We start from the raw sequence: 27524 nt of genomic DNA, 5'->3' as shown, positions 1-27524 counted from the left end.
AGCCTCGCAGTAAGGGTAACATCCACTATAGTGTTCCCCGGTAACACCTAGTCTGCTCGCGCCACTAGCCCGGTGGCTGGTGGTCGGTGCTTCGCGAGACTACCATAACATAAGTGTTTCATTCATTCATTCATGCAGGTCATTTATTTTTAGAGATCATTTTAAGGCTTGATCCAAAATATGAGAGGGATATAAGTCTAACGTGGACCGCATCACCGGAAAACAATAGTGATGGGATATCCATCATTAAAATCCTCCTAAGGTCCATTGTACTATTTGCTTGACATCCAATCCGCTGCGTAGGTCATAAAGACATAGAAGATGGAAAAAAACGAAGATTAGCTTGATCCAAAACTTTTATGAGCCTCAAAATTTTTATTAATGGTTGACCGATTCATTCAACACTGTTTCCTATAATATAGTCTTGAGACGGTATGTATCTCATTTGTTGTCCTATGCACTAAAATCATCTATAAAATTGAATGTACAGCATGAGGAAATAAATACATGACGCTAGCCCTCACAGAGCACGAACCACCGTACTAGTGGCAGGGGGATTAGCCAATCTTAACTCAACTAACATAAGGACGGAAACGGACGGATTGGCTACTCCCCTTGACACTGGCCAATGCTAGTGGTCGGTGCTCTATGGGCCCGTATTTCATCCATGCCGTCCATCTATTTTTAAAGATCATTCTATAATAGGAGATATCCCAATCTTAAGTAGTGGACCACATTACAGGAAACAGTGTGGAATGAGTGTCTAACATTAAAAAATATTTTGGGGGTGATAAAAGTTTTTGATCAAGTTGATTTTTGTTTTTTCCCTTTATATGGGCCTGTATGACCTAATCAACATATGATGTCAAATAAATGGTACAGTGGGCCTTAGGAAGATTTTAATGGTGGATATCCAATCACTATTGTTTTCATGTGGTGTGGTCCACCTGAGATTTATATTCCTCTCATTTTCAGGATAAAGCCATAAAATGATCTGTTAAAACGGATGAATGGAATCGATGAAAAATATACATCACGGTGGGGCCCACAGAGCACCAACTATCAGCCACGGGGCTGGTTTCAGGGGGAGTAGCCAATCCGTTAGTGGATGTGACACATATGACAAAGTGGGCCCACAGAGCGTTTTGGCGCTGCGTTAAACAGGTGTTGCTGGTGAATCGGGTCCTCTTCTTCCATCTCTCTTGGAGAGAGAAGAAAACCATCAGAATAGCTAAAGAGCGAGAGAGAGATAACATCCAAAGGCCAATATCTCATCATCTCTCTTCCTCTCCAAAATCTCCAAATCCAGACACATTTCATTCTTCCACGTTCTTGTCAGATTTCACTTCTGAAAGAACAAGAAGAAGAAAAACCATCAGTTTTCAGCCATAAATTCGATTTTCCTTTTCATTTTTCAGTTCTCTTTTCAAATCCGCCATGGAAAAAGGATCCGAAGATCAAACCAAGCCCACCCACCGTCTCGATCGTCTGATCTTCCCCGCGTGGGCTCGCGACGTCTCTGAATGCGAGGCCCACTACAACGTCACCTCCTCATCCGGCCTCCCGTCCTCCGAGATCCCCATCCTCCGCGAGATCTACGGCTACAACGAGCTGGAGAAGCATTCCGGGCCGTCGATCTTCCGTCTCGTCCTCGACCAGTTCAACGACACTCTCGTCCGCATCCTCCTCGTCGCGGCCGTCATCTCCTTCGTTCTCGCGTACTATGATGGCGATGGCAGCGGCGAGGCGGGCTTCGCGGCCTTCGTCGAGCCTATCGTGATCTTCTTGATCTTGATCGTCAATGCCATTGTCGGCGTCTGGCAAGAAAGCAATGCCGAGAAGGCTCTAGAAGCTCTGAAAAAGATCCAATCAGAGCATGCCACTGTCAGACGCGACGGGCGGACTGTCCCGAACCTGCCCGCAAGAGAGCTTGTCCCCGGAGACATCGTCGAACTCCATGTGGGGGACCGGGTCCCCGCCGACATGCGGGTTTTATCCCTTATAAGCTCCACCGTGCGGCTCGAGCAGGGTTCATTGACGGGCGAGAGTGTGGCTGTCAACAAGACCCATCGGAAGGTTGAATCCGAGGATGCGGATATCCAGGGGAAGGAGTGTATGGTTTTTGCCGGGACCACCGTCGTGAACGGTGTCTGTTTGTGTTTGGTCACACAGATAGGCATGGACACAGAGATCGGGAAGGTGCATTCGCAGATCCATGAAGCGTCACAGACGGATGAAGATACGCCGTTGAAAAAGAAGCTGAATGAGTTTGGCGAAGTTTTAACGGCTATGATCGGTGCGATCTGTGCCCTCGTCTGGTTGATCAATGTGAAGTACTTCCTTACGTGGGATTATGTTGATGGGTGGCCTAGGAATTTCAAATTTTCTTTTGAGAAGTGTACGTATTATTTTGAGATTGCGGTGGCATTGGCAGTGGCTGCGATTCCGGAAGGTTTACCGGCAGTGATCACGACTTGTTTGGCACTCGGGACACGGAAGATGGCCCAGAAGAATGCGTTGGTTAGGAAGTTACCGAGCGTTGAGACGTTGGGGTGTACGACTGTGATTTGTTCGGATAAGACTGGGACACTTACAACCAATCAGATGTCAGTGGCAAAGCTGGTGGCAATGGGGCAGGACAGGGATCGGATTCGGAAGTTTAGAGTGGAAGGGACTACTTATGATCCACATGATGGGATAATACTTGAATGGCCGAGTGCCGGCATGGATCCGAACCTTCAAATGATTGCAAAGATCGCGGCCGTTTGCAATGATGCTGGGATTGCACATTCGGGCCATCAGTACATCGCCAGTGGACTGCCAACAGAGGCAGCTCTGAAGGTTAGACTCTTTAGCTTTTTCTTGTCTTCTTATATTGTGATAGCAGGTTTTTGTTTGATTGATGGGAATGAAATTCATTATGGCTGTTTGGATGCACTATCAAATTGAAATGCAATAATTGGTCGAATAAATTGGATGATCAAATTCCAATTTCCTTAGCACTAATATTTGTGGAATTTGACTGATTGCAATTATGTTGCATTCAAGTTGGACATGGACAGAGTGTAAATTCAATTTGAGGGCCCTTGTTAGACAACATTGTGATTTGGTAATTTCGTAGTATAAAAATGATCGTTTGCATTTCAATTCACTAATTTATCCAAACACAGCTTAAGGGTGCATATATTATGGATCCTCAGCTGGACTGAATTTGCCATGATTGAATTCTATATAAAAGAAATGACTAACATGATGGTGGTGCATTTTACTTTGTAGTTATGATCAATCCTGTCCAATTCCATGCATTTTTATGTTGGACCTGAAACGATCATAAACAAAGAGGGCTTGTGCTACTTTGGTCATTTCCACTTATTTATTCAATTGAACTACTGCAGTTCATTTCAATTGAGCATCATCCAAACATGGCCTAAAGAAAGAGTCATATAAGATATTAAGTAGGGCCATGTGGAGACTACCTTAAACGAGGGACTCCATGGATAAATTTCCCTGCTTTTGTGATGGTGAAAAGGAGAGGGGTTGGGGGATCTTTCATTTGGAGACTATTTCCACAATTAGAGATGTCCCAAGTGGGGGAACTATTTCTGTTTCTGAAGGTGTGAGCTTCATGGTTGGGAATGGTGCAAGAGTTTGCTAATGGGATATATTTGGATAGGTGCTGGTAGGTTGGTGCGAACATTTCCTTATCCTCATTAAGGAATGCTCTGAAATCTCGGAGGTTTGGAAGGGGGTCCAATGAGAAGAGGAGGCCCGAATCCTTCCCTTGTTTGACGACGGGAGAAACATACTTTCAAGCACACCAAGAAGATTGGCATCCTTGACAAGATTGTTACACTTGACAAACCTAAAAAAGGAGTGTGCCGCTCCCTAATGTTTGCTATATATATATATATATATATATATAGCTTACACTACAAATAATTTTTCAGTAAAACATTAAAATCAATTAATGTTTTCAATGATTTGTTAAGTTTTTAATTTTTTATAAAAATTAGTTAATCTTTTCAATGATTTTAGTAAAATAATGTAAATAATAGTACTGAATTGCCTTTTCTGCACCTTTACACATAATCTTTGCATGTTTTTCCTATTATTTTAGGCTGTGTTTGGTTTCATGCCAAATGTCACTAAATGTCATTATTAATCAGACTACTTTGGCGCAAAATATCGTGAAATTTCATGATATTTGGTGTAACCAATTACAACATTAACTTAAAAAAATAATTCTAAAAGTAGCATGTAGCTTACGTTGCACGCTATGTAGGTTAAGCTTCACGCTTTAGAAGGGTGAACGCTATGCTACACACTATTTGCTACTTAAAACACTGAAACATATGTATGTACGTATGTATGTGTTGGATTGAAGAGGAGATAGTGAATCACCTCTCTCCATTGGTGTATGCTTTGGAAATTTGAAACTTCTTCAAATTATTTAAGATCCCATGGGTTCTCTCAAAATCTCTCAAAGACTTAATTGGAGTATGCTCTGGAAATTTGAAACTTCAAATTATTTAAGATCCCAGGGGTTGTCTCGAAATCTCTTAAAGTCTTTATAGGGGTTGCTTGCCAGAGCTTTTTAAGACTAAGAGTCTAGAGGGATTATTCTTTGGAGAATGCTTTTTCATGCAAATATGTGGGGAGTTTGGGAATGTGTGGAATTAAAGACAGTGATTTTCCCTCTCGATGGCCCAAATTAAGGAAATAGTCAACCTCCATCTTGTTAGTTGGATCCTTGTAGGTTAGAAGTTGAAGGTGCTTTAGTTGTGGAACCTTTGAAAAAATGGGGACATTATGTAGGATAAGTGGAGAGCACAGAAAAAATTGATGATTAGATGTTCTACTTGATTGGTGGAAATGAACATTGCTCTTGTTAGACCTTGTGTGCCCCATTAAACCATCATTGACACATGTACATATTTATCTATTGGATTATGTTGAGGTTTTCTGATTTTTGTGTTCATATGTAGGGATGTGATTGGTTCATGATAATGTTGATTGGTTCATGATAATGTATACACAGATATTTGGATTGGCCATTATGATGAGATGTGGCCAACATTCATTAATTAAGGGCTTGGTCTGCTTCTCGCACAGTGTAGACCATTGTGTAGGTATGCACAATAGGAGTGATGCATGTACATATGAGATGTACCGTTGCCTTATTTACGAGATGATCAGGATGAGATCTCATAGAGATTGGCGTGATTGGCTTCTTATCCAGTCAGATCGTGTAAGCCTATGCATTGCAATAGGGATGGATCATTGGTTGATCAGATGGATCTCGCATGATGATTATGTAAACAACGAATGCTTGATCATTCACTATGTGTAAATTGAGCCACATGTGTTGTGAGACTAATTACTTTTGTTTTTTTTTTTTTGGGTTAGCTTGTTAGTACACACTTCATGTTAGCCACCCCCACTAGGGATCGATACCAAGACCTCGTGTGAGACTAATTACTTACAAGCAACAGATTGATTCCAATCCATTTGTTGTGCGAGTATGCTAGTCTCAAAGGTGACTCTAGTGTCCTCATTAATTTTGCTACGTGGCAAGGTCACAATGAGGTGACATTACTTTGGTGTGCATTCTTAATATCATGTGCACAGATTCGACTAGGTAGAAGCACACTAGGAAAGCAGACGAGTCAAGATGAAGTGACAATGATGGGTTAGATGAAGATTGCGGGTGAGCATATGGTAGTGATGATGCGTACGAGACTTATCCAAGGTATTGGATTGAATGGACAGTTGGATTTACTGTGAACGGTTTTGGAAAAATATAGGCTTTGATTGATCATGTTTGCAAACATAAAATCTGTTTATTCGTAGAAGTAGATAAGCGTGTGTTACGATCAAAGCATTGAGATTTGTGTGAGTGCATAAATGGAATCAAACATGCCCGATTGTGTGTAATCCATGGTATGCCGTGTTGTGTAAGATAATGGTGGCAACTGTTACACGTTACGGGGTCGTAAAGGTTGTAGCAGTTGTTATAGAAAAATGACCTGTAAAGGCCGCTATAGCCCCTGTAATGACCTGTTTCACCCCTCATAAAGGCCGTAATGGACAATTACGGTGCCGATACAAGTTTTTAGGATTATTTTTTTTTCAATAAAAAAGAGGCCGTAACAGCCTGTTACGTCCCCCATAATGGCCGTTACACCCCATATCATAAAGGTAACGGTGGCGGCTGTTACAACCATTGTTGCCGTTATGGAATACCTTGGTGTAATTTGATCAATAATGTAGGATAAGTGGTTGGATATTGGAATGAGTTGTTTCTGGTCCACTCGTGGGTTTTGTGTGAGTCATCCTGTAGGAAGGATTACAGGCTCAAAGGTCTCACACTGACTGGATCTACTTGATTGGATGGTGTGGATATAGTTTCTTTATTAGAAGGTAGTGGTAAATTGGTAAACTTCATTATCACTATAATATAAGAGATATTGGAGTTTATTTCTAATTAGGATTTCTCTAGGATGGGGGCCTATAAATATAGGTATAGGATTTTGGTTAGAGACACTTCTCTCTCTCCTCTCAAGCCCTAGCCCTAGAGAAATCGATTCTCTCTTAGAAACTCAAGATCAAATCTAGAGATCCGATAGTGTGTATAGTGTTTTCTTCCCTCTTGTGGTTGAGAATCAACATCTTCGGTGGGCTTTCCCTCATCTTCGTGCTCATTTACTTGCAACGAAGAAGACGATCGTGGTTACACTTCAAGGTAATTTTGTTCATGGAAATTTTAAATTGATATGTTTTATGGTACTTCCACTCTTAAAATTGCTGCTCATTGGGCAACCTAGAGGTATTCAACATTAGATCTGTAGCACGCGATGGCTGAAAAGTGATTATGGTGGTCGTCTTTTCCAGCCCTATTAGTGAGGTGACTTAAACCAGGCTGGATGGGAGTACATCTTAGTGGGCTCAAACTGATTCATGAGTCCTTCATGGGGCCTCTCATTGTGGTAGGTGATTCTAATAGTGCAATTTGCTTTCTTTATATATATATATATATATATATATATATATATATATATATATATAAAATTCGGAGAGTGCAATCTCTCAGGTGATGAGCTCAAATTCTGTTATGTCGAAGCGAAGTTCCACTGTTAATGGGACAAGTTGAAGGCTGCTGCTTTCCCTACCTTTTAGGTTTGTTTCTAGAGAAGCGAATTCCTTAGTGGATTTGTTTGCCGGGTGTATCTAAGTTGTCTCTTGTAATTGGAGATAATTATCTATTAACTTGATGCAAAGTCGTTCCTTCTCTTTTTGGATAGAATTTCTTTTCTTGCTGATACAAGTCAGAAAACTTTGAATGTACTTGTCCGTGGGAAGTAAAATAAAAATAAAAATAGAATTTCTTTTCACGCTGATAAAAGTAAGAAAACTTTGAATGTACTTGTCCTTGGGAAGTTAAAAAAATAGTATCACTCAAACCCATCTAGCAACTACTAGGAAATTGAATTCAATTATGGATGTAGGAAATGTCTAAAAGAAAATATCTAACTATAATTTCGAAGTTCTCTTTGGAAACATCCGTTGCCTGTCGAAGGGAGCATAACTATACTCACCCATCTAACCAAATCAGGAAGATCACCCTCAAGAGGTTTGGAGGCAAGAGAAGCAAATGCTTAAGTTCTCATGTTTTTCCTTTTTTGAGAAATCACAAACTTCATGAAGAGAAAGCAAGGTACAAAATGAAGGTCCAGAGATAATGTAAAGAGAGATGATTTAACCACAATTTTTGCTAAAGAGTTGGTCGTCTACATTAATTGCCTCATGGAGGACAAGTCTAAACTCAATCTCAATCAATGTTTTAAATATCGACGATATCGGCCGATACATCCTACGATATATCTTGTATCCCACCTGTGTGATACAAAACGCAAAGGTAATGCCGATATATCCCACACGTTTGTTCCGGTGAGCATTTTCAATTTCCGTTCTCTCTCTCTGGTTTTTTTTTTTTGTTGTTGAAATTATGTTAAATCAGTGTCAAATGGTTACAAATCCATTGATTCTTCATGTTTTGCATGAAAAATCATGAAGTTGGAGCTTTGTTTCGATATCTATTGGTTCTTGATGTTCTCCATTTTTTTTTTTTTCAAAAATTTCCTTCAACTAGTTGTCAATTGAGACTAATTTCGAATTATTTAGGAGTATTTGATGAAATGATGGTCACACACACACACTCAAATTTCAAAATTTGAGTGTAGGTGGCCCGATTTTGGAAAAATTGGGGAAATTTTGAAATGTCCTTAATTTCTCCCAAATTGCTTGCAATGTTGCATTCCAAACATGAAATCAAGCATGTATGAGGGCTGATCCACTGATTTGTTAAGTCCTTGTCAATTTTTGAAAAATAAAAATCATTTTTTAATTAAAAATTATTATTATTATTTTTTTCTTTTGAAATTTCCCTTCAACAAGATGTCAATTGAGACTAATTTCAAAGTATTTAGGAGTGTTTGATGAAATGATCATCACATACACTTTAAATGTTATGCATTCAATTTGAATATAGTTACATTAGTTCAGTTAGACAACGCATAGCTTAGGACCCTATACAAAGGAAGCCTATTATGTGCACTTCTTTTTTGAGATGTTATTATTTAAAAGTGTGTATTAAGGTCTTTTTTAACAATCCTTGAAGTTTCATTGAAAAATTCAACTATTTTCCGAATGTTTCCCCATGTTTCCTAAAAAATGCTATAAATTACCCAATACAAACGATATATCCCGTGCAATAATCGATACGTATCTGTATCCGAAGGATGCGATACGTAACACGATATCGATATTTTGAACAATGGTCTCTATCAAATCAATAGATTCTCTAATTTCAGCATAGCACATCCAATATGCCACGACCCTGGGTAGTCTTTGAAAACCAATATTAAGTAGACCCCACTTGAGAGCCTGGGTTTTGATGACTATGAGCATGATTATTGGAATATGACATTGAATCATATTGTTTGGTCGAGCAATTCCCAAAAGGCAGGATTCTTGGATTTGATGCACACATGAAGACATGCAGATAAAAAGAAGTGATATGAAGAGATGTTGATGATCACTCTTCAGAGAGGGAGGGAGGGCAGATGTTGATGTTACTTTGTCCATTTAGAATAATCCATGCAACATGGTTGAGAGCTTACACATTAATAAAAATAAAAGATAAGGGCTCAATTCTTCCAGTAGCCTATGGGAGAGAGCTCCCTACAAAGAACCTAGCAAGTGTTTGTTTCTCTACTCCTTGCAGACAACCCAACTGGTTGTTAAAGGAGGATAGCTCATTAATTCGACTTGTTTGTTTTAGAAAGTATATCTTGACTCTTGAGTGTAGCTTTGTTGACCATGGTTCGGGTTTTTTGCTTTTAGATAATTTAGAATCTATATAGAATGTCTTTGGAATGTGGGCAGGCCTGTGACAAATGAGGATGTGGTGATAAGGGATCCAACTTGTTCTATATCTCATCCTTTAGTTGTTGAGAGAATTCAGCATATTCCTCCATCCACAATTTATATGATGCCCCAAAAGGCTTTACCTCTAAAAGTGAGGGCCAGGTTAGGCACCATGCCACCACATTCTTAGTTTGTGATTCATCTAAAGTGATCTAGCTTTTGGATTAGATTCATGCAATTGATGATTCTGTTTAATATCTTGGAACTTGCCTTTTTTTTTTTCCAGGTACTTGTTGAGAAAATGGGACTGCCGGAAAGCATTGATCGTTCATCTTCAGCCTTTTCTGGCTTTGTATTACGTATGTTGAAACTGGCATATTCTTACATTATATCATTCTTTCAACACATATATGGAGATATTCATGTTTTTCTGCTTTGAATCTTGTTCCATCATGTAAGCTTGCTGTCAATGGTGGAATGAGATGGAACACAGGATCGCAACTCTTGAATTTGACCGTACCCGGAAGTCGATGGGAGTTATTACAAAGTCAAACTCAGGAAGAAATTTGTTGCTAGTGAAGGTATATAGCATTCTTTTTTATCATTAGAGAAACTATATTTTACGTTTTGAATTCGTTACCTACATGTCCTGCTCATATCACCATGCTATATGCTATGCAATGTAGTCACTGGGCACAACCCAGGCACAACCTAACCTAAGTGCATGCATGCTTGGAGATTCTAGGTGCAGTTTTTTTTAATTATTATTTAATTTTATATCATAAGCATTACTATATATTGATTACATACGCATGTATAGTTTTCAATAATTTCAGCTCTAAAACTAATTTTACACAATGAAATGAACTAATTGTAAAGTTATTACATATTTTAGGCAGTCAAATACTTAAACTCTAGCATTCAATGAATCCACAAGTTATTCCAATTTTAAATAAGTCAACACCATTCAAAGGCAAACCAAAAGTACAAAGGCAATGTACCAAACGATCTATTTATCAAAACAGTAATTAACCAGTCATTGTTTCATTCCAAACTATCTGTGAAACTACTAAACTAGGAATCATTAATCACAAGCTGAAGCTATGTAAAATGTAGTTTAGAAAATTTTAGAGTTTAAAAACCATGTCCTAGTTCCAAAGTCCCAATTCCTTTAATCAAGAAGTCTAATGTATGAACTTAACACACTAGTTAGAAGAAAGAAATCACTGAGAAATAGATTCATAAGTTTAGGGAAAATATAAGAAATTTGGGATTAGAAGATCCGAAAGCTTTAATTTGTAAGGAATGTATAGAAAGTGTTGAAGGAAGGGTTATAAGCCCTTCTTATGTATTTCCACCATTAAAAGGTATCAAAATACCAAAAAAGCAATCCAACTTTTGAGTACTTGTTATTTCACTGATGTTATGCTCTTATGTTATTTCATTTTGGGTTCCTAATCCCCCCCCCTTTTCCCAAATATTGTTGATGATGATATCATCTTTCTTTAATTAGAGATTTTTTATTTATTTATTTATTTATTTTTATTTATTTATTATTATTTTTTTGTTCTAATGAATTGTTATAATTATATACTTTCCATTTGATTATAATGAGTGGATGAAAAGGAATATGTCATTTTTCGCTTGCTTTGTTGCTCCCATAGTCAAATTCTTGTTCATGTGTATATATGCTTTCCATTCGAATGAAATTTTCATCCATGTTCTTACTGTATCTGGAGTCTGATATGCAAAATGTTCAGAAGTCTCTCATTTATTTGTTCCTGGCTTTGAGCTCCTTGTACTTAGGCAATGTCTACTTCTGGGTTTCTCATAGCAAATGTTCCATCGTTGCAGGGTGCAGTAGAGAATTTGTTGGAGAGAAGTGCATATATTCAGTTGGTTGATGGTTCTGTAGTCAATTTGGATGGGACTTCAACAGATCTACTATTACAAGCCCTTCATGAAATGTCTACAAGTGCATTGCGTTGTATAGGTTTTGCGTATAAGGAGGATCTTTCTGACTTTGCAACATATGATGGCGAAAATCATCATGCTCATAAGCTTTTACTTGATCCCACTAATTATCAATCCATTGAGACTGATTTGATTTTTGTTGGCTTGGTTGGGCTGAGGGTGAGGAGGCACTTTCTCCATTTGTATTTTTATCAGATTCTGGTCTCCTTTTGTTAACTGTAGTAATGCCTATTTGTTGTCATGCATCTGCTAATGCCAAAAACAAGCACCACACGTCCCAACTAGCGCAAGTGCAATATTTGCACTGCTCATTAGGCATAACCTCCCAAGAAATGTGTGCTAGCCTTGAAAACAGGTCAGTCAGTCATAAGGTGGGCATCACATGAGTCTTGAATGTGTACCCTGTGTTATTATTGGAACAGTCCATCTCTCTGATGAATGGTCTGGATGTTGCGCACAGGCAACATTGAATGTGTACCCTTTGTTATCTTCTGAGCAGTCCATCTTCTCTGATGAATGACCTGGATGTTGCCCACATGCATTATGTTGGCATCTGGCGCTGGCATTTGGCATTTGCTGATGCATGTCTGCAAGCAGCGTTCCTCACTACCTGTAATGGCAGGCCTGCTTAGCTAACATTCGGTTGTTTTTTTTCCCTAATTTCAAATAATCTTAGGATCCTCCTCGGGAAGAGGTTCACAAAGCAATTGAGGACTGCAGAGCAGCTGGTATCCGTGTAATGGTTATAACAGGAGATAACAAGAATACAGCAGAAGCAATTTGTCGTGAAATAGGTGTTTTTGGGCCTAAGGAAGACATTAGTACAAAGAGCTTAACAGGGAAAGAGTTTATGAACCACCCTGATCCCAAACATTACTTACGGCAAACTGGTGGGCTTCTTTTCTCCAGGGCTGAACCAAAGCATAAGCAAGAGATAGTAAGATTACTCAAAGAAGATGGTGAGGTGGTTGCAATGACCGGTGATGGGGTGAATGATGCACCTGCTTTGAAACTGGCTGATATTGGTATTGCCATGGGCATTGCTGGAACAGAGGTATATTTGGTTACTTGCAATTCCTATTTAACAGGATATAGTTCCTGTTTTGAATTGGAAAAACAGTAAAGCTAACCCCAAATAGCCGGGACAAGGCTATGTTGATGATGATTATCCTGGATCTGGTTATTGGCTAGCAGAACAGTGTTTTGCTAAGCCCAAAAGCACCTCTACTAGTGGCAATACATGCCAACACGTCTGGGACATCTTACCAGTGCATTAGTGGGCCTTACTGTGTAGATAACCTGGAGAAAACCATGCTAGTTAAACTCATCTGGTGGGCCATATGTACATCGGATCCAGATCATTGAAAAAAAAGTTTAAACCGTGAAATTTTTTGTTAAAACATTTGGTGCACTAGCTCAATTGACCTGCCTAATTTTTGGGCAGGTTACACAATCTGCAAAGGAGAGCCTGTCTGATCAACTGCTTGGATGTCCCAGTGATTTGCCAACACATGCCATTAGGGCTATCAGTGGACCTGGCCCAGGCCAAGTAAAAATTTAGACAAGGGCTGGCCCAACAAATTCAAAATTGGCGGACGAAAACCCCAGGCCCCGGCCTAGAGTCCAGTACACTAGAGTCCAGCCATCCCCTTATTTAAACTCTTATATGAGACGGAGTCCTCAATAATCAGTTGTTTTGGAAAATTTTGTATTCATATTCTGCATGATTTGTTGTTTGCAATCTTATGCATCGAGTTTGTTAAAAAATTTCTTTTGAAAGATGTCTCATTTTCCCAGGTTGCAAAGGAAGCATCTGACATGGTGTTAGCAGACGATAATTTTAGCACAATAGTTGCTGCAGTTGGTGAGGGCAGATCTATTTACAACAATATGAAGGCCTTTATCAGGTTTGTTTCTGTTCTGTTTCAATTTCATGACATTGATTTTTTTTATTTTTTATTTTTGGTTTAGACATACATCCTGGCACTGTGATTACGTTCTTTAACTGGAACATTGCAACTTCAATACCTGATGGCAAAAATGAACAGTTGTTTTAGGCAGCTTTTGGGTGTACTGCCCAATTGTGGGTGTTCCGGCTTCCAAAGTATGCTCAGTGCTGCTTGTTAGGGGCAGTTTACTCCCTTCCATTTAGCAGGCTCATCTTCCCTACTGTTTCTGCCCCAAATTGTGGTTGAGATGAGAGTATCTCAACCATGATTTTGGTGCTAGCACATCCTGTCAACGTCGGATGACTAAGAAATTTTTAACTGGGAAATTCCTTTGAGAGTTGCAGTTGAATTTGTCATTGGGGATGAGTCTTTGTTTCTTTGCTGCATTTCGAGGTGTTATGGCATGGTTGATTATGTGAAAACCTTAATCCGATTGGCCCAACCCAAACTTTAGGTTGTGTAGGGTCAGGTCGGATTGGGCTTGGGCTGGAAATCCTCAACCCTACTCCAGGTTGGGTTGGGCCTCGGTCAACCCAATCCAACCCAAACCTATGCTATATCTCTTGCATATATGACGAGAGCAGCCAGGGTCAAAATTTTCCACCCTATTATTTTTACAAGGTTAAAACTTTTCCTTAACAAAGAGGATTTAGCCAAGATAAAGGGTATTGTTTGTACCCAACCCAACTTGAGTTGTGTTAGGGTTGACTATTCAATACCTTGGGTTGGGTCAGGTTGGTTCAGTGCATGGGCTGACACCTCTTGAGGTCAGGTTGAGGTGGGTTGCTCCTCAACTGACTCAACCCCCCCGAGTGGCACCCCTAATCAATTATGGTGTTTATAATTGAAAGTACATTTAATGGAAATCAGGTGGGTCATATTTTCCTGGTGGGATACCCTATTGGAGAGAACAGTGCACCTTGTATCTGTCTTTTTGGTCAGCCAGTTTTTACAATTGTTAGCAAATATACCAGCCACACAACAGTGCTTGCATTCTTATTCAATGTTTGAAAACTTGGTTATGGGAGTGGGACTCATGTGGGGGGCCAAAGTTGGCCAGTTTTGGCTGAAAGCAACAAGTCAAACAGTGATCTTGAGTTTAAAAAAAAATTGCATATTGTGTGTGCGTGCGTGTGTGCTTGCGTGTGTGTATCATTTTTGCCAATGCTAGAGACTTGGGCCCACCCAAAAGTTTCAATGCGCCATTACCAAACAGCATGGACTTTATGATGCACTTACCATGCTTCACATTTTGTGCAGGTACATGATCTCCTCGAATATTGGTGAAGTTGCCTGTATATTCCTAACAGCAGCTTTGGGTATTCCTGAAGGGCTGATACCAGTTCAGCTTCTGTGGGTCAATCTGGTCACGGATGGCCCCCCTGCAACAGCTTTAGGATTCAACCCTCCTGATAGAGATATAATGAAGAAACCCCCTCGAAGAAGTGATGATTCATTGATCACTGCGTGGATTTTGTTCCGTTATTTGGTAGGTTATCAGTCTTTATTTATTTACTCCAGATTTGCTGATATCTTCCAAAAATAATCACTGGCGTGGAATCTACCTAAATTAATGAATAATGTGTAATTCCAATATGTGCATTATGGTATGGGTTTCCTTGTGGATGTGATTATCCTTCTTTTTTGTCTCCTGTTTTGTGCAAATGATAGAGAAAGGAACTGTAGGGTCCTTGATTCATCGGGGCTGTATACTTTCCTGACATCGAAAGTCCATACAAGTGGGACTTACAGTTATTCAAATCAGAGCACTGGTCTGGCAGCCCCACCTTCGGATGGGTTTCTCCAAATATCTCCCAGATAGGAAGGTTGTAGCTGTTCATTCTTAGGCCTTTTATTTGGATCTTTTCTGTATTTTTAGATCGCCATCCATTTGTAGGTCATTGATCAAATGTCTAAGGTCTTTGACGTGTATCCCTTATCCCCGTTGGCGTCATCAGACCAGTAGTTTCAATCAGCAAACATGGACCTCACCTGTGTGGACCGGCGTATCAGGACACTGTACATCCCCTTATGGTCTTTGTGTTTTTCTTTAAATGCCTCTCCCTCTTTCAGAAATTTATAGCATGTGAATTCTATGGTGTGTGCCATGCATGTCAAGCATCACTTGTCTTCTATACTTATGTTTGAGAGTAATATTTATGTATGATGAAGAAAAATAAATCATCTCTTGCTTCCACATGCTATACATGTGCATACCGTTAGTTAAACGTGCTTGCTTCTTTTGTTACTTGTATAGGTCATCGGGCTGTACGTTGGTGTGGCGACTGTGGGCGTTTTCATCATATGGTACACCCATGGCTCCTTCTTGGGCATTGATCTGAGTAAAGATGGCCACACGCTTGTCACATATTCACAGCTCTCCAACTGGGATCACTGCCTTTCTTGGGAGAACTTCACTGTCTCCCCATTCACAGCTGGGTCTCACACGTTCTCCTTTGACAACAACCCCTGCGATTATTTCCAGTCCGGGAAAGTGAAGGCCATGACCCTTTCTCTCTCTGTGTTGGTCGCCATCGAGATGTTCAACTCACTGAACGCTCTGTCTGAGGATGGCAGCCTCCTGACAATGCCGCCGTGGGTCAATCCATGGCTCCTCCTGGCCATGACTGTCTCCTTCGGCCTGCATTTCCTGATCCTCTATGTCCCTTTCCTCACAAAGGTGTTCGGGATTGTGCCCCTCAGCCTGAACGAGTGGCTCCTCGTGTTGGCTGTCACATTGCCTGTGATCCTGATTGACGAGGTTCTCAAGTTGGTGGGACGGTGCAATAGTAGGACCCACTTCTCAGGTTCAAGACCATCCAAGAAGCACAAGGATGATTGAGGTGCGGTAGCTGCTGACATTGATACAGTTGAAATCTCTAACACGGTTGGCTGCAAGGTGTGTATCTCTATTGGATGTTGATGTGTTGGCTGATGGCTTCTAACCCTTCGTTCTTTTCTAGAGGGTGGATCTGAGCTCGAGTAGGATATGAAGGGATTTGGGATTTCTCAATAACCGAATTAGGAGAGAATCAATTCTTCTTCTATCCTCAGATTTTTGCATTCTAGAACTCTTGTTTCAATGCTAGAATAGAAGCATTTAATTCTAGTAATTTTTTTTTAAAATTTTAAAATTGTTGTCCGATTGCTTTTGCTGACCACTCCTCATGATAGATGCATGTAGAGTTGGGCTGGCCTTTTTGAGTTCTTTATATGATACCCACTGCTTCTCATGGGTTGATGTCTTAGATGCGTTGAACCTTTCTTTTGGTAATAATGATCACGTAGAGGTGCTTGTAGGCTAGCTTAAGCTACAAGTCATCATATGTGTAGTTTCAAGTGTAAACAACATTAGAGATGAAATCTAACCAACTTTGGCCAAGACAGCTCGACTCAGTTTCATTTCATCAAGACTCAAGGAAAGCTTGATTTGGTCTTCATTCAGTCAAGTGTCGGGAACTTGTAAAGACTAACTTATATCAATATTATTTACATGTTATTTAATTTTAAGAGGCCAAAGTTCCTTGTTTGGTACCTAATCTGTAAATGTGGAATGCATGATTTGTTTATCCCATCCATTGATCTGATGGCCCTTATCATGAATGAAACTATGCCCAAAAAATCTCTTCATTGGTCAACTCTTAACCTTTCCATGATTAAGAAGAAATGCACCAACAGTAGACATTCAATGGGGGGAAAAGATGAGATCTGATGGTTAGGATCTTTTAATTATGGAGATATTTTGGACAAGGTTAATACTTGATGGGGGACATAAGATCAATATCTTGGATGAACCAATCATGGCTCTTCATGTACAGATTAGGTACCTAACGGGGAAGTTTCCTGTCTGCAAAGAGGAGGAAACTGAGCCTCATATTTCAAATATTAAATATTATTGAAATAACTCAGAAAAGAAATCGTTCTGAGTTACTAGACTTGAATCGACTGACCTTCAAGTTGGGTTTTTAAATTATGATTTCAAGTTCCTAAATTCCTATTTAATCTGGGTTATGATCCTCTTTTTTTTTGAAATTATTAATTTTTTTTTTTTCTAAGAGCTTAAATCTGGTTACATGTGCATCTGTAGGTAGTGGTCTGGGAAATAGCGTCTTTCTCAGTAAAAAGCAGCCATTACTTTCATGCAGGTGTCGTGCTTCCCTTATTTTCCTATTGGTAACAGGCGTCAGCCATCCATTGTAAGATCATGGTTTCCATCCTCTACGGATTTCAATGGACTGTTTTTTGAGCTTTGCCACAGCCACATGCATGACCCGACACGAATTGAGTTTTTGGGTTTTTAAACTATGCCAATCAGATCACAGCATACCAGAGCCAGTTTGGATACAAAAATCTTTAAGAATCTTAAGATTTTAAGATTTGCTGATTTCTTACAAGTCAGGTTTATAGTTTTTGCACCTGCGTAGGAAGCGTAGGATTCTTATAGCAAATGGTTTGCCTTTTTATTTCCTTCCTAAATAAGAGAGTATAACTTCTTTTCCTCTTCTTCTTCTTTTTCAAAAAGTAAAATAGAAAGAAAAGAGTTTCATCTAATGTGCCATTTTAAATGGCAATTGTGGTGGAAACACAGATTTCTGTCTATAGGATTGCAATTCAAACGGTTTCAAATACAAAGGAAAATCATTTTTTAAAACTTTTATTTTATAAAACAAACAAATACAAAAGATTTGCTTCACCTAATACCAATGGGGTATACCTTCACTTATATCACATTTTTTGCTTTGTTTTTGCTTTCCCCAAGATTATTTATATGAGGAGCTTCAAAGGTGCAATTAACAACCTCATGCTCTATACCACTTTAGATGGTCAGTCTAATAGCTCAACATCGCACCAAAGGCTCATACCACTCTAAGGTGAGAGCCAAATCGAGTGTCCCCTATAAGCTAGATCAACACAAGGGTGTCACAATAAGCAAAAGTTAGCCTTCGGCCCATCTTCTGCAATACGAAGAGGAAATCAATGGTTCAAAAATACACTAAGGATGTCCTTACATGAAAAACGCAACCGAAGCATGGTAGAGTACATAAAAAAGTATCAAAATCTGTGTTGTGGAAAAAAAAAATAGTTATCACCATTATTATTATTATTCTTTCTGTTAGCCTGTTAGTACACCCCACTATCAGTTCACACTTCACTGTTAACCACCCCCACTAGGGATCGATACCAAGACCTGAGTGTTGAAACGAGGTATCTTTCACTCAGTCTACCACTTGAGCTATGGATCAGGGTGTAAATAGTTATCACCATCATGGTGTGCCGCAACATAGCTTGCCTTGGATGAGAAATGATAACATCCATGGTTCCTTTGTGAAGTTTCACATATTTTCATTTCTTTCTTGCCAATGTTTCACATGCAACAACATGCAATCTGAACTTCGGAGTTTTACATCCATCCACTAATTAACCAATTATAATATTTCAATTTTCTCCATTAGTAAACATTGTAATTATTAATAATTTTTTAATTCTAATTTACCTGACTTGTAGTGATGAAACTTCATCTTTTATAAGAGGAGGTTTTCTGTATATGTGTAGGTAAGAAATCAAGATCTTATTTATGAAATAGAAGAGGCTGGAATAGTTAAACCAATTACAAACTCTTCATTTAAGAGTAGCACACTATAAGAGTTCATGTCTGTGCAATAATCCATGTTTGAAATACTCTAGAGTCCATGTCCCAACCCTCACGTTGGGCCCACCGGTTTGCTTAATCCAAATATCCAACAGTTAATAGGTTTGATCAATTTAAGCCATTGATTATATAGGCCCACCTAATAAAAGTCTTACACACCTTTGATTGTAAGCCCTGTCTTAAAAGTCAATTTGATCAAACAATCTCGCCCATCCATTCACTAGCTACAAAAACGAAGGTTCCATAGGAAAGGTTCAACCCTTGATTTGGATTGTGCATCGTGTCAGTCCCACCTTTAATTGCCTGTCCTTTTAAAAGAAATTACTTCAATGAGATGAACTAGACCATCCAGTCATTGGCTAGAGAAATGAATGGTCCATATTATTACTAGTAAAAGCCTAATCATCGACTCAGACAATTCATTTATGGTTCGCATCTTCGATTCCCATCTCACTCTACAATAGCTTTAATCGGATGATCCTGGGCAGCCATTCACAGCGTAACACAACAGATCAATGGTCTGGATGACTGGATCACGGGACCCACTAGTCAGAACTAGAAAGTCGAGCACATTGTAAAACATCGTCCTGTCGAGTATCCTATAATTTTCTCGCAGTAAACACACGTTTCGTGTAGCCAGCTGAGTTTTACACAGCGGAATTGTCTGCAGCACCTGTTTTACAGAGCGGTAAAACATCCAAGCTCTGTAGGGTCCATCATGTTGTAGATGTATAATCCACTCCGTTCATCAGGTTGAAAAATATTTTTGGACTGAAATTACAGAATATAAGATTAATTAAATCTTCATATGGGCCACACTAATGGGAATGTAAAATTTTCCCAAAACCACTAATTTCACACGGTATGGCCCACATGAGTTTTTGGTCGGGTTTATTTTTGTTTTTTTAATCTTAATAATTATGAGATAAACCTGATTAACGTGTTTGATGAAAGATAAACACCATGGTGGCCCCAGACACAAACCTATGGTTGGCATACCATCCCCTTTGTTCTATATAGTGTGGCCCATGTAAGTTTTGGATCTAGCTAAATTTTAGCTTTAGGCCTAAAACTGATAATAGAACCTGATAGACGGATTGGATTTGAAATATACAACAGGAAAGGCCCCAGAAACTTGGGTAGTGGGTTCTATTTGGCAGGCTTCCGTTACACGACCGAACAGCGACTTTCAATAGACCTTTGACCCACGAGAAATTTACAACTGTACGACCCATTTATGGCTCATTTAAATTTGTAGGCCCCACCTCTTTTGACCTTTCAAGAATAAGCCCCATACGTACGGACGGCTTCCCGAAGGCCGAAAATGCCCCTGCTTCTCGAAGACGAGCGCTGACGCTCCTCGAACTCCGAGTTGTACCAACGGTTCAAAAGAGATCAAACTTACATGGGCCCCACAGTTATGTATTTATTATATCCCCAACGTTCATCCATATTTCGAGATCATTTCGGAGCATTATCAAAAAAAGGAATCATATCCAAAGACCAACTGGACCATACCACAGAGCAGCGGGAAAATTGATTTTCACCGTTAAAATTTTTGTAGGGCCCACCATAACATTTATTTTCCATCCAATCTATTCATGAGGTCACAAAGACATGGATGAAGAGGAAAAACAAATTTCATAATGATCCAAAACGTCTGTGACCCCTAAGAGGGTTTCAACTGTAGACATCCAAAGCAGAGTGGTGACATCGTATTCTACGGTGAGACACATAGCTACGGATTATAACCGTAGTCATATATACTATAATCCGTAGCCATTAAAGACTGTCGGGGGTGGGCTTGCCGAACTAGCGGCCCCCACGCCAGTCATTGGCCTGTCCGGTGGGGCCGATGTGGCGGCACCTATGGCTACGGATTATAACCATAGCAATAAACGAAATGCCGTGTTGGCAGTCTGTGTATTTTATTTTTTATTTTTACATGAAATGCACGGAATTGACCGTGAAGTGAAGGGAATTGATCGTGAAATGCATGGAATTGACCATGAAGTGAAGGGGAATCGCCAGGATTGACCGTGAAATGCATGGAATTGATCACGAAGTAATTAACGAAATGAATGAAATTGACCGCGAAGTGAATGAAAGGGATTTTCGACCATCGACCTGATGGAATCTTGGAAAATAACCAGGTTGGTTGGCTAAAGTAGCTTCTCCTACCCCAAAATCATATAAGGTACATCAAGTAACTAATTTTGGTTTAGAAGATATTCTTGTTAAATGAATAAAGAAAGAAATGAAAAAAAGAGAAATTTTTTTTATATGTTTATATCTTCATATTTATATAAATATGTGTTAGAGAAAATTGTAGATAGAATAAAGTTCTCCATGTAAAAAAATAAAATAAAATGCACAGGGATAAGGATGTAGCTACGGTTATAATCCGTAGCCATAGATAACCGTAGCTCGGCTATCAATCACGAATCCCGCGATTCCACCGCAGGTCTCTGTCCTGATCGATGATCAATCGCGGATCCCGTGATTCCACCGCAAGTCACTGTCTCGATCGGCGATCAATCGCAGATTCCGCGATTCCACCCCAAATCGCTATCCCGATTGGCGATTTATGGCTACGGATTATAGCCGTAGTTATAACTGTATCCCTAAGCATTTTTTTTTTTTTTTTACATGGAGAATTTTATTCTACCTACATTTTTCTCTAACACATATTTATATAAATATGTATACATAAGCATATAAAAAAAAATTTATCTTTTTTTTTTTTCATTTCTTTCTTTATTCATATAATAAGAATATCTTATAAACCAAAATTAGTTACTTGACATACCATATATGATTTTAGGGCTGAAAGTTGGGCGGGCTCAACCCGACCAACCTGTGACTGACCCGACATTGGGTTGGGCTTGGGCAGAATGTATCGGGTTTAATCATTTGTGTGCAAATCCCGAACCCGATTTATGGTCATTTCTTTCTTTACTCATATAACACGAACCCAATTAATATATAAGTTCCTTATAAATTAATTATAATTGAGTGCAGATCATTTGTGTTGAAGGCAAAGGAAATTCCAATACCTCTCCTCAAGCTAACAAGATATGCTGGATTTCCCTCTCCCAAATAAATTGTTTGATACAAAATATGACTTGTAATGGAGTAGTCCTATATTTTGGCTTGTTTGTTTAGAAAAAAAGGAACTGTGAAATGCATGGAAATGACAGTAAAATGCATGGAAATGACCTTGAGGTGAAGGGAAATGACCGTGAAATGAAACGGAATCGCCTAAAATGACTGTGAAATGCATGGAAATGACCGTGAAGTGAAGGGAAATGATTGTGAAATGCATGAAAATGACTGTGAATCCAAACGGAATTATCGGGATTGACCATGAAATGCATGGAAATGACCGTGAAGTGATATGAATTGACCATGAAATCCAAATCATTCCAAATCCACTTGATTATGTATAGAATAAAATCCAGTAGATTCCATAATAGTTCAAATCCACGATGCCAAATGAGCCCTTGATTTTTCCTTTGTTTTGGGGTTATTGCATCCTTTTGTTTTAGTGTTTTTAGGGACGGATGACAAGATGATTACATCTGCTGTTGGTCTCGAGTTCGTTCGCTTTTAGTGTGAATGTGGTCCATGATCATTCCACAAGCACTATTCTGGTCATATTGATATCCAGTCATGTTCAGTTGGTTCACACTAAATATGCTAGAGTTGTGGATGTTGCTAGAACAGTTGATGTGAAGGGAATCATAAGCCTCTATGCGCACCTCTTAGAGAGTGCGGAAGATGGTGCTTTTTGTTGGCGATACTATCCCTTGACAGTTGACATGTATACACATGAATAGTTTTCAACCCTGTTATTAGGGTAAAGTCCATTTCGAAAAATTTTACACGGTTCCCCTGTATCTTGAATATAAGACTGCCTATATATCTCTCAATAAGTGAGTGAAAAATGGCTCCTACAAACCTAAATGATGGAATGTGTAATAAAAATGAGAATGAGGACTACCTAAATATATTTAATCTAGTGTTATTCTTTTCCAACTCACTCTTCACACTATCAAAACACCATGTTAAAGAACATCTATATGAGATGGTGGGGGCCAACTCGCCAAATCCCTTATGCAAGGGTTTGTCATCTGAAAAGATGAATTCAAAATTATATCAACGATAACATTCAATATTTAACGAAACATAATGTGAAAGTTGACTTGTTGTGGTGAAAATTCATGAAGTATGGTGTGAGTTTGCCGAGTCGGCGGTCAGTTTTTGGCGAATTCCAAATGGAAGTACAAGACTTAGTAGTGAATTTTCACAAGTTTCGGGCCTGTTTCACTCGCTTTGGGCCTGTTTCACTCATTTATTAGTCAATTTTGTGTAGTTTGTCGGTGAATTTATACCAAGGTTGTCGGTGAAAAACATGTCAATATCAAGCAGTCATCGGCCATTTTGACGAATTCCATGTCAAACGGGGATTGTCCGTGAAATGAGCGGAGTTGAACGTGATGTGAAGGGGATTGTCCATGAAATGCATGGAATTGACCGTGAAGCGAAGGGGAATCACTGGAATTTACCATGAAGTGAAAGGGAATCAATAGAATTGACCATGAAATGCATGAAATTGATCGTGAAGTGAAAGGGAATGGCCGGCAATGACCGTGAAATGATTGGAAATGACCTTGAAGTGAAGGGAATTGACCGTTAAATGCATGTAAATGACTGTAAAGTGAAGGGGAATGACTGGAAATGACCGTGAAATGCATGGAAATGACCATGAAGTAAAGGGAATTGACCGTGAAATGCATGGAAATGATTGTGAAGTGAAGGGAATTGACCGTGAAATGCATGGAATTGTCCGTGAAGTGAAGCGGAATTGTCGGAATTGACCGTGAAATGCATGGAAATGACTGTGAAGTGAAGGGAATTGACCGTGAAATGCATGGAAATGACTGTGAAGTGAAGTGGAATCGTCGGAATTGACCGTGAAATGCATGAAAATGACCTTGAAGTGAAGGGAATTGACCATGAAATGCAAGGAATTGTCCGTGAAATGAAGGGAATTGACCGTGAAATGCATGGAAATGACCGTTAAGTGAAGCGGAATCGTCGGAATTGACCGTAAAATGCATGGAAATGACTGTGAAGTGATGTGAATTGACCGTGAAATGCATGGAATTGTCCGTGAAGTGAAGGGAATTGATCGTGAAATGCATGAAATTGTCTGTGAAGTGAAGGGAATTGACTGTGAAATGCATGGAAATGACCGTGAAGTGAAGTGGAATGGTCGGAATTGACCTTGAAATGCACGGAAATGATTGTGAAGTGAAGGGAATTGACCGTGATATGCATGAAATTGTCCGTGAAGTAAAGGGAATTGACCGTGAAAAGCTTGGAAATGACTGTGGAGTGAAGCGAATTGACCGTGAAATGCATGGAATTGACTGGAAATGACCATGAAATGATTGGAAACGACCGTACAGTGAAGGGAATTGACCGTGAAATGACGGGGAATGGCCAAAATTAAGTTAGTTCACGGTCAATTTAACTCAGTTCACAGTGATTTTAGCTCAGTACACAGTGATTTTAGCTCAGTTCAGGGTCATTTTTGCTCAGTTCACAGTCATTTTAGCTCAGTTCACGGTCCTCATCAATAACTCAGTGGGTCCTCGGTCTGTTAACTCAATCGGTACTCGGTCTCTTTCACGGTCTTCGTTTAGTTTCACATCTCATTTCATTATTTGTTTAAAAATCTCTCAATGTGAGCCATTTGAGTCCTGATTTTGTTCATTTATTAAGACATGCCATACCATTCAGTATTTTTTTAAAATGAAAATAGATTGGGGACCATAGGCATATATAGTATGATATACAGTGGGGTCCACATAAATAAAGCTCAATATTTTTTAAAAATGAAAATGGATTGTGGACCCTGCGCATACATAGTATAATATACAGTGGGGTCCACAAAACGAAAGCAGGGATTTGAATATACTTGCCATTCTAAGCTTCTTAGTTGGGGGACCATTTTTCGTCCTATCTTGGGCTCAATAAAGTCGAAAAAGACATGTGTGGGGTGTGTATTCTTGACCAGATAAAGGTGAAAGAGGAAAGTGGTAAAAAGGAGGATTTTACTGCTAGAGTGGACAATCACAAAGGAAGAGAAGTAATCGAAAAATAATAATCTATGGCTACGATGAAGGATCAGGGAGAGGAAAGAAGAAAAAACCAGCTTTTTTGGGTGGAGAAGCGGCTGACAGCGTGAATAAGGTGCGTCTGATATAGGAGGGGCATTTTTGACCTTTGGTGAGCCATCCGTACGTACAGGGCTTATTATTGAAAGGTAAAAAGAAGTAGGCTTACAAATATAAATGGGCCTTAAATGGGTCGTACAGTTGTGAATTTCTCTTGACCCACCCCTTTTATTAGAGTTGTTTGATATACTCTGGTAGACTGATGGTTGATACACAGGCATTCAGGAATTTTACACCTGGCATATATTACTCAAATTAAACCGTCCCAATAGCGCGACACAGAGTAGATGAGTGATTTTCGGAATTAGAATTGATTGTATCATCCTGTCCTTTGATTAATGAGAATTTATTTGTTCAATGTGGATCGTTGATTACCTTTTATCCTGGCCATCCATTTAGCGTCCCTAATTAGACAGAAAGGACAATAGATAATTGAAATTTTACTTTACAAACCATCTAAAATGAGCCCCACCGTTTGGACGGTTTAGTTAAGCTACCTACTCGCCACATGTGCAGTTTCTGAGTAACTGCGTATCAAAGTCAGACGCTGATAAGAGTATAAAAGTTTTATCCTTACCTCACTACCCACTAGTGGTGCAGTCCAACCATGCAGCATTCACGTGGTACAATGCATGCCAAGGGACCCGTTCAAATGTGGACCCCATTTGAGAAATGGAATGCAGGCAATATCAAATTGGTTGGGCATTAATTGTAACCGTTGACCATAAGACCGTTACAGAGATAACGGTCAATGGTCGAAATCTATTGGCTGAAAATTGACTGTTAAGATTGTCTAGTAAGTGTTGTCCTAGGCTATGATCCATCCGAGGGAAGATGATTTGGTGGAGATGGAAGAACCAAATATGGTAGAGCCACTTTTCTGCAGCACGTCGCAGGATGATGTGTCAGTCGGGTCTGTCCATTTGAGCTTCTGTGGGTTTTTGAATGCAAATGATCATAGCCATCTGATCGGTGGCCCTCATAGTGTTAGAAGTACAAAATGTTAACAAGGGATTAAATTTATTTATTTTTTCTTAAATATTATTTTAATCATTATCATGGGTAAAATTGAACTATCCGTCATACGGTGAGAAAGACTAACCACGGGGAAGCGTCTCAAAACCGAAGTGACCAGAAGACCATGACATGCTTCCATCTCGAGCTGTTGGAGCTCAGATCTTGGAGACAGGGCGAGTGACTCTCCCTACAGAGAGAAAAGCACAAGCCGACTCAAGCTGAGCCGGCCGAAGGCATAGCTTGGTAGGGAAGAAGTCATCTCACTGAGTACATCTAAATATATGGGTAGAGAACCCGTGAGGTGAGGAGTTCGAGCGCGAGCTCCCAAACATCCTGAGCTGATCAGATCCCAAACATCTTGAGCTGATCAGATCGACCACGGCCAGAGGCGGGATGAGAAATTCAGAGGGAATCCGACCCAGTAAGGAAAGATTTGGCCAGAGACCCTATAAGTATTGCGACCGCAAATAAAAGAAAGCTTTAAAAAAACATAAATCAGAACTTAAGCTTGTGATCAAAATCTACTGGCCTAACTTAGGCATTGGAGGTCCACGACCATTATCAACACCATGTTATTTACATATTCCTATTTATTTGTAGGTCCATCGGTGGGTGTATTTTCACAACTGATTGTATCTATTTGCCAGATTCCAACAATAACAACCATAAAATACCATTATCCAAAAAATGAATTAAAAACATTTTAGAAAAATAAACCATCATATATTCTATATTTATCAAGTCTTGCTTCCTATAGAAGTGAGGATAAAAAGATATTTTTACCCATCAATTCTCATCCATATCGTCTAGACGTGGAGATGGTTACAACCAAATTCACCCCCATCCCAATTTTCTCTTGCAAGCTAAGATCTATAAAGAGCTCCAGTGACAGTGAAGCAATTGGCCGTATGGGTGGGACCCCTTTTCGAAATCCACTCCCATAATCAGGTGCCCAGTTGGATCATACCATTTAAAAGGTGTAGAGGGCACCTACCTTCCAAGCTATTTTCCCCGTTGAGGCTCACTTGAACAATGGATTGTATTAATTTTTTGGCCCAGAAAATTAGGCTGATCTGCGGTTCATATGGGCCACACTAAAAGAAACAACTGTGAGAGAGACATCCACCATTTATTTTTTATGAAGGCCATTGATGATTATGCAAAATCCACTCAACTTGTTAGATGAAAAAAAAACTTAGACATGGTACTGTACACTGTTTTCAATCGTACGGTCCGCCTTAATCACATATGGGATTGGTTTTT

The 27524-nt window shown here is 39.5% G+C and overlaps 1 protein-coding gene across 1 annotated transcript; it reads left to right on the top strand.

Annotated features, from left to right (window-relative positions):
• Nucleotides 1–1216: 1216 nt before the first annotated feature.
• LOC131243557 (calcium-transporting ATPase 4, endoplasmic reticulum-type-like) lies at nt 1217–16597 on the top strand. Its single transcript, XM_058243000.1, has 8 exons — nt 1217–2841; nt 9713–9785; nt 9886–10007; nt 11281–11559; nt 12077–12454; nt 13198–13307; nt 14610–14838; nt 15607–16597. Exons 1-8 carry the CDS (start codon nt 1438–1440, stop codon nt 16189–16191), a joined length of 3180 nt encoding a protein of 1059 aa, XP_058098983.1. The 5' UTR covers nt 1217–1437; the 3' UTR covers nt 16192–16597.
• The last annotated feature ends 10927 nt before the right edge of the window (nt 16598–27524 follow it).

Source organism: Magnolia sinica, chromosome 4, assembly GCF_029962835.1.
Source record: "Magnolia sinica isolate HGM2019 chromosome 4, MsV1, whole genome shotgun sequence".
Lineage (NCBI taxonomy): Eukaryota > Viridiplantae > Streptophyta > Magnoliopsida > Magnoliales > Magnoliaceae > Magnolia > Magnolia sinica.
The sequence above is the reverse complement of the archived record's forward strand: the minus strand, read 5'-3'. Positions and strand labels throughout refer to the sequence as shown.

Coding starts and splice junctions, on each gene's coding strand:
- LOC131243557 (XM_058243000.1), top strand. CDS start 1,438: ATGGAAAAAGGATCCGAAGATCAAACCAAGCCCACCCACCGTCTCGAT. Junction 12,455..13,197: donor TGGGCATTGCTGGAACAGAG/GTATATTTGGTT, acceptor TCATTTTCCCAG/GTTGCAAAGGAAGCATCTGA. Junction 14,839..15,606: donor GGATTTTGTTCCGTTATTTG/GTAGGTTATCAG, acceptor TTACTTGTATAG/GTCATCGGGCTGTACGTTGG.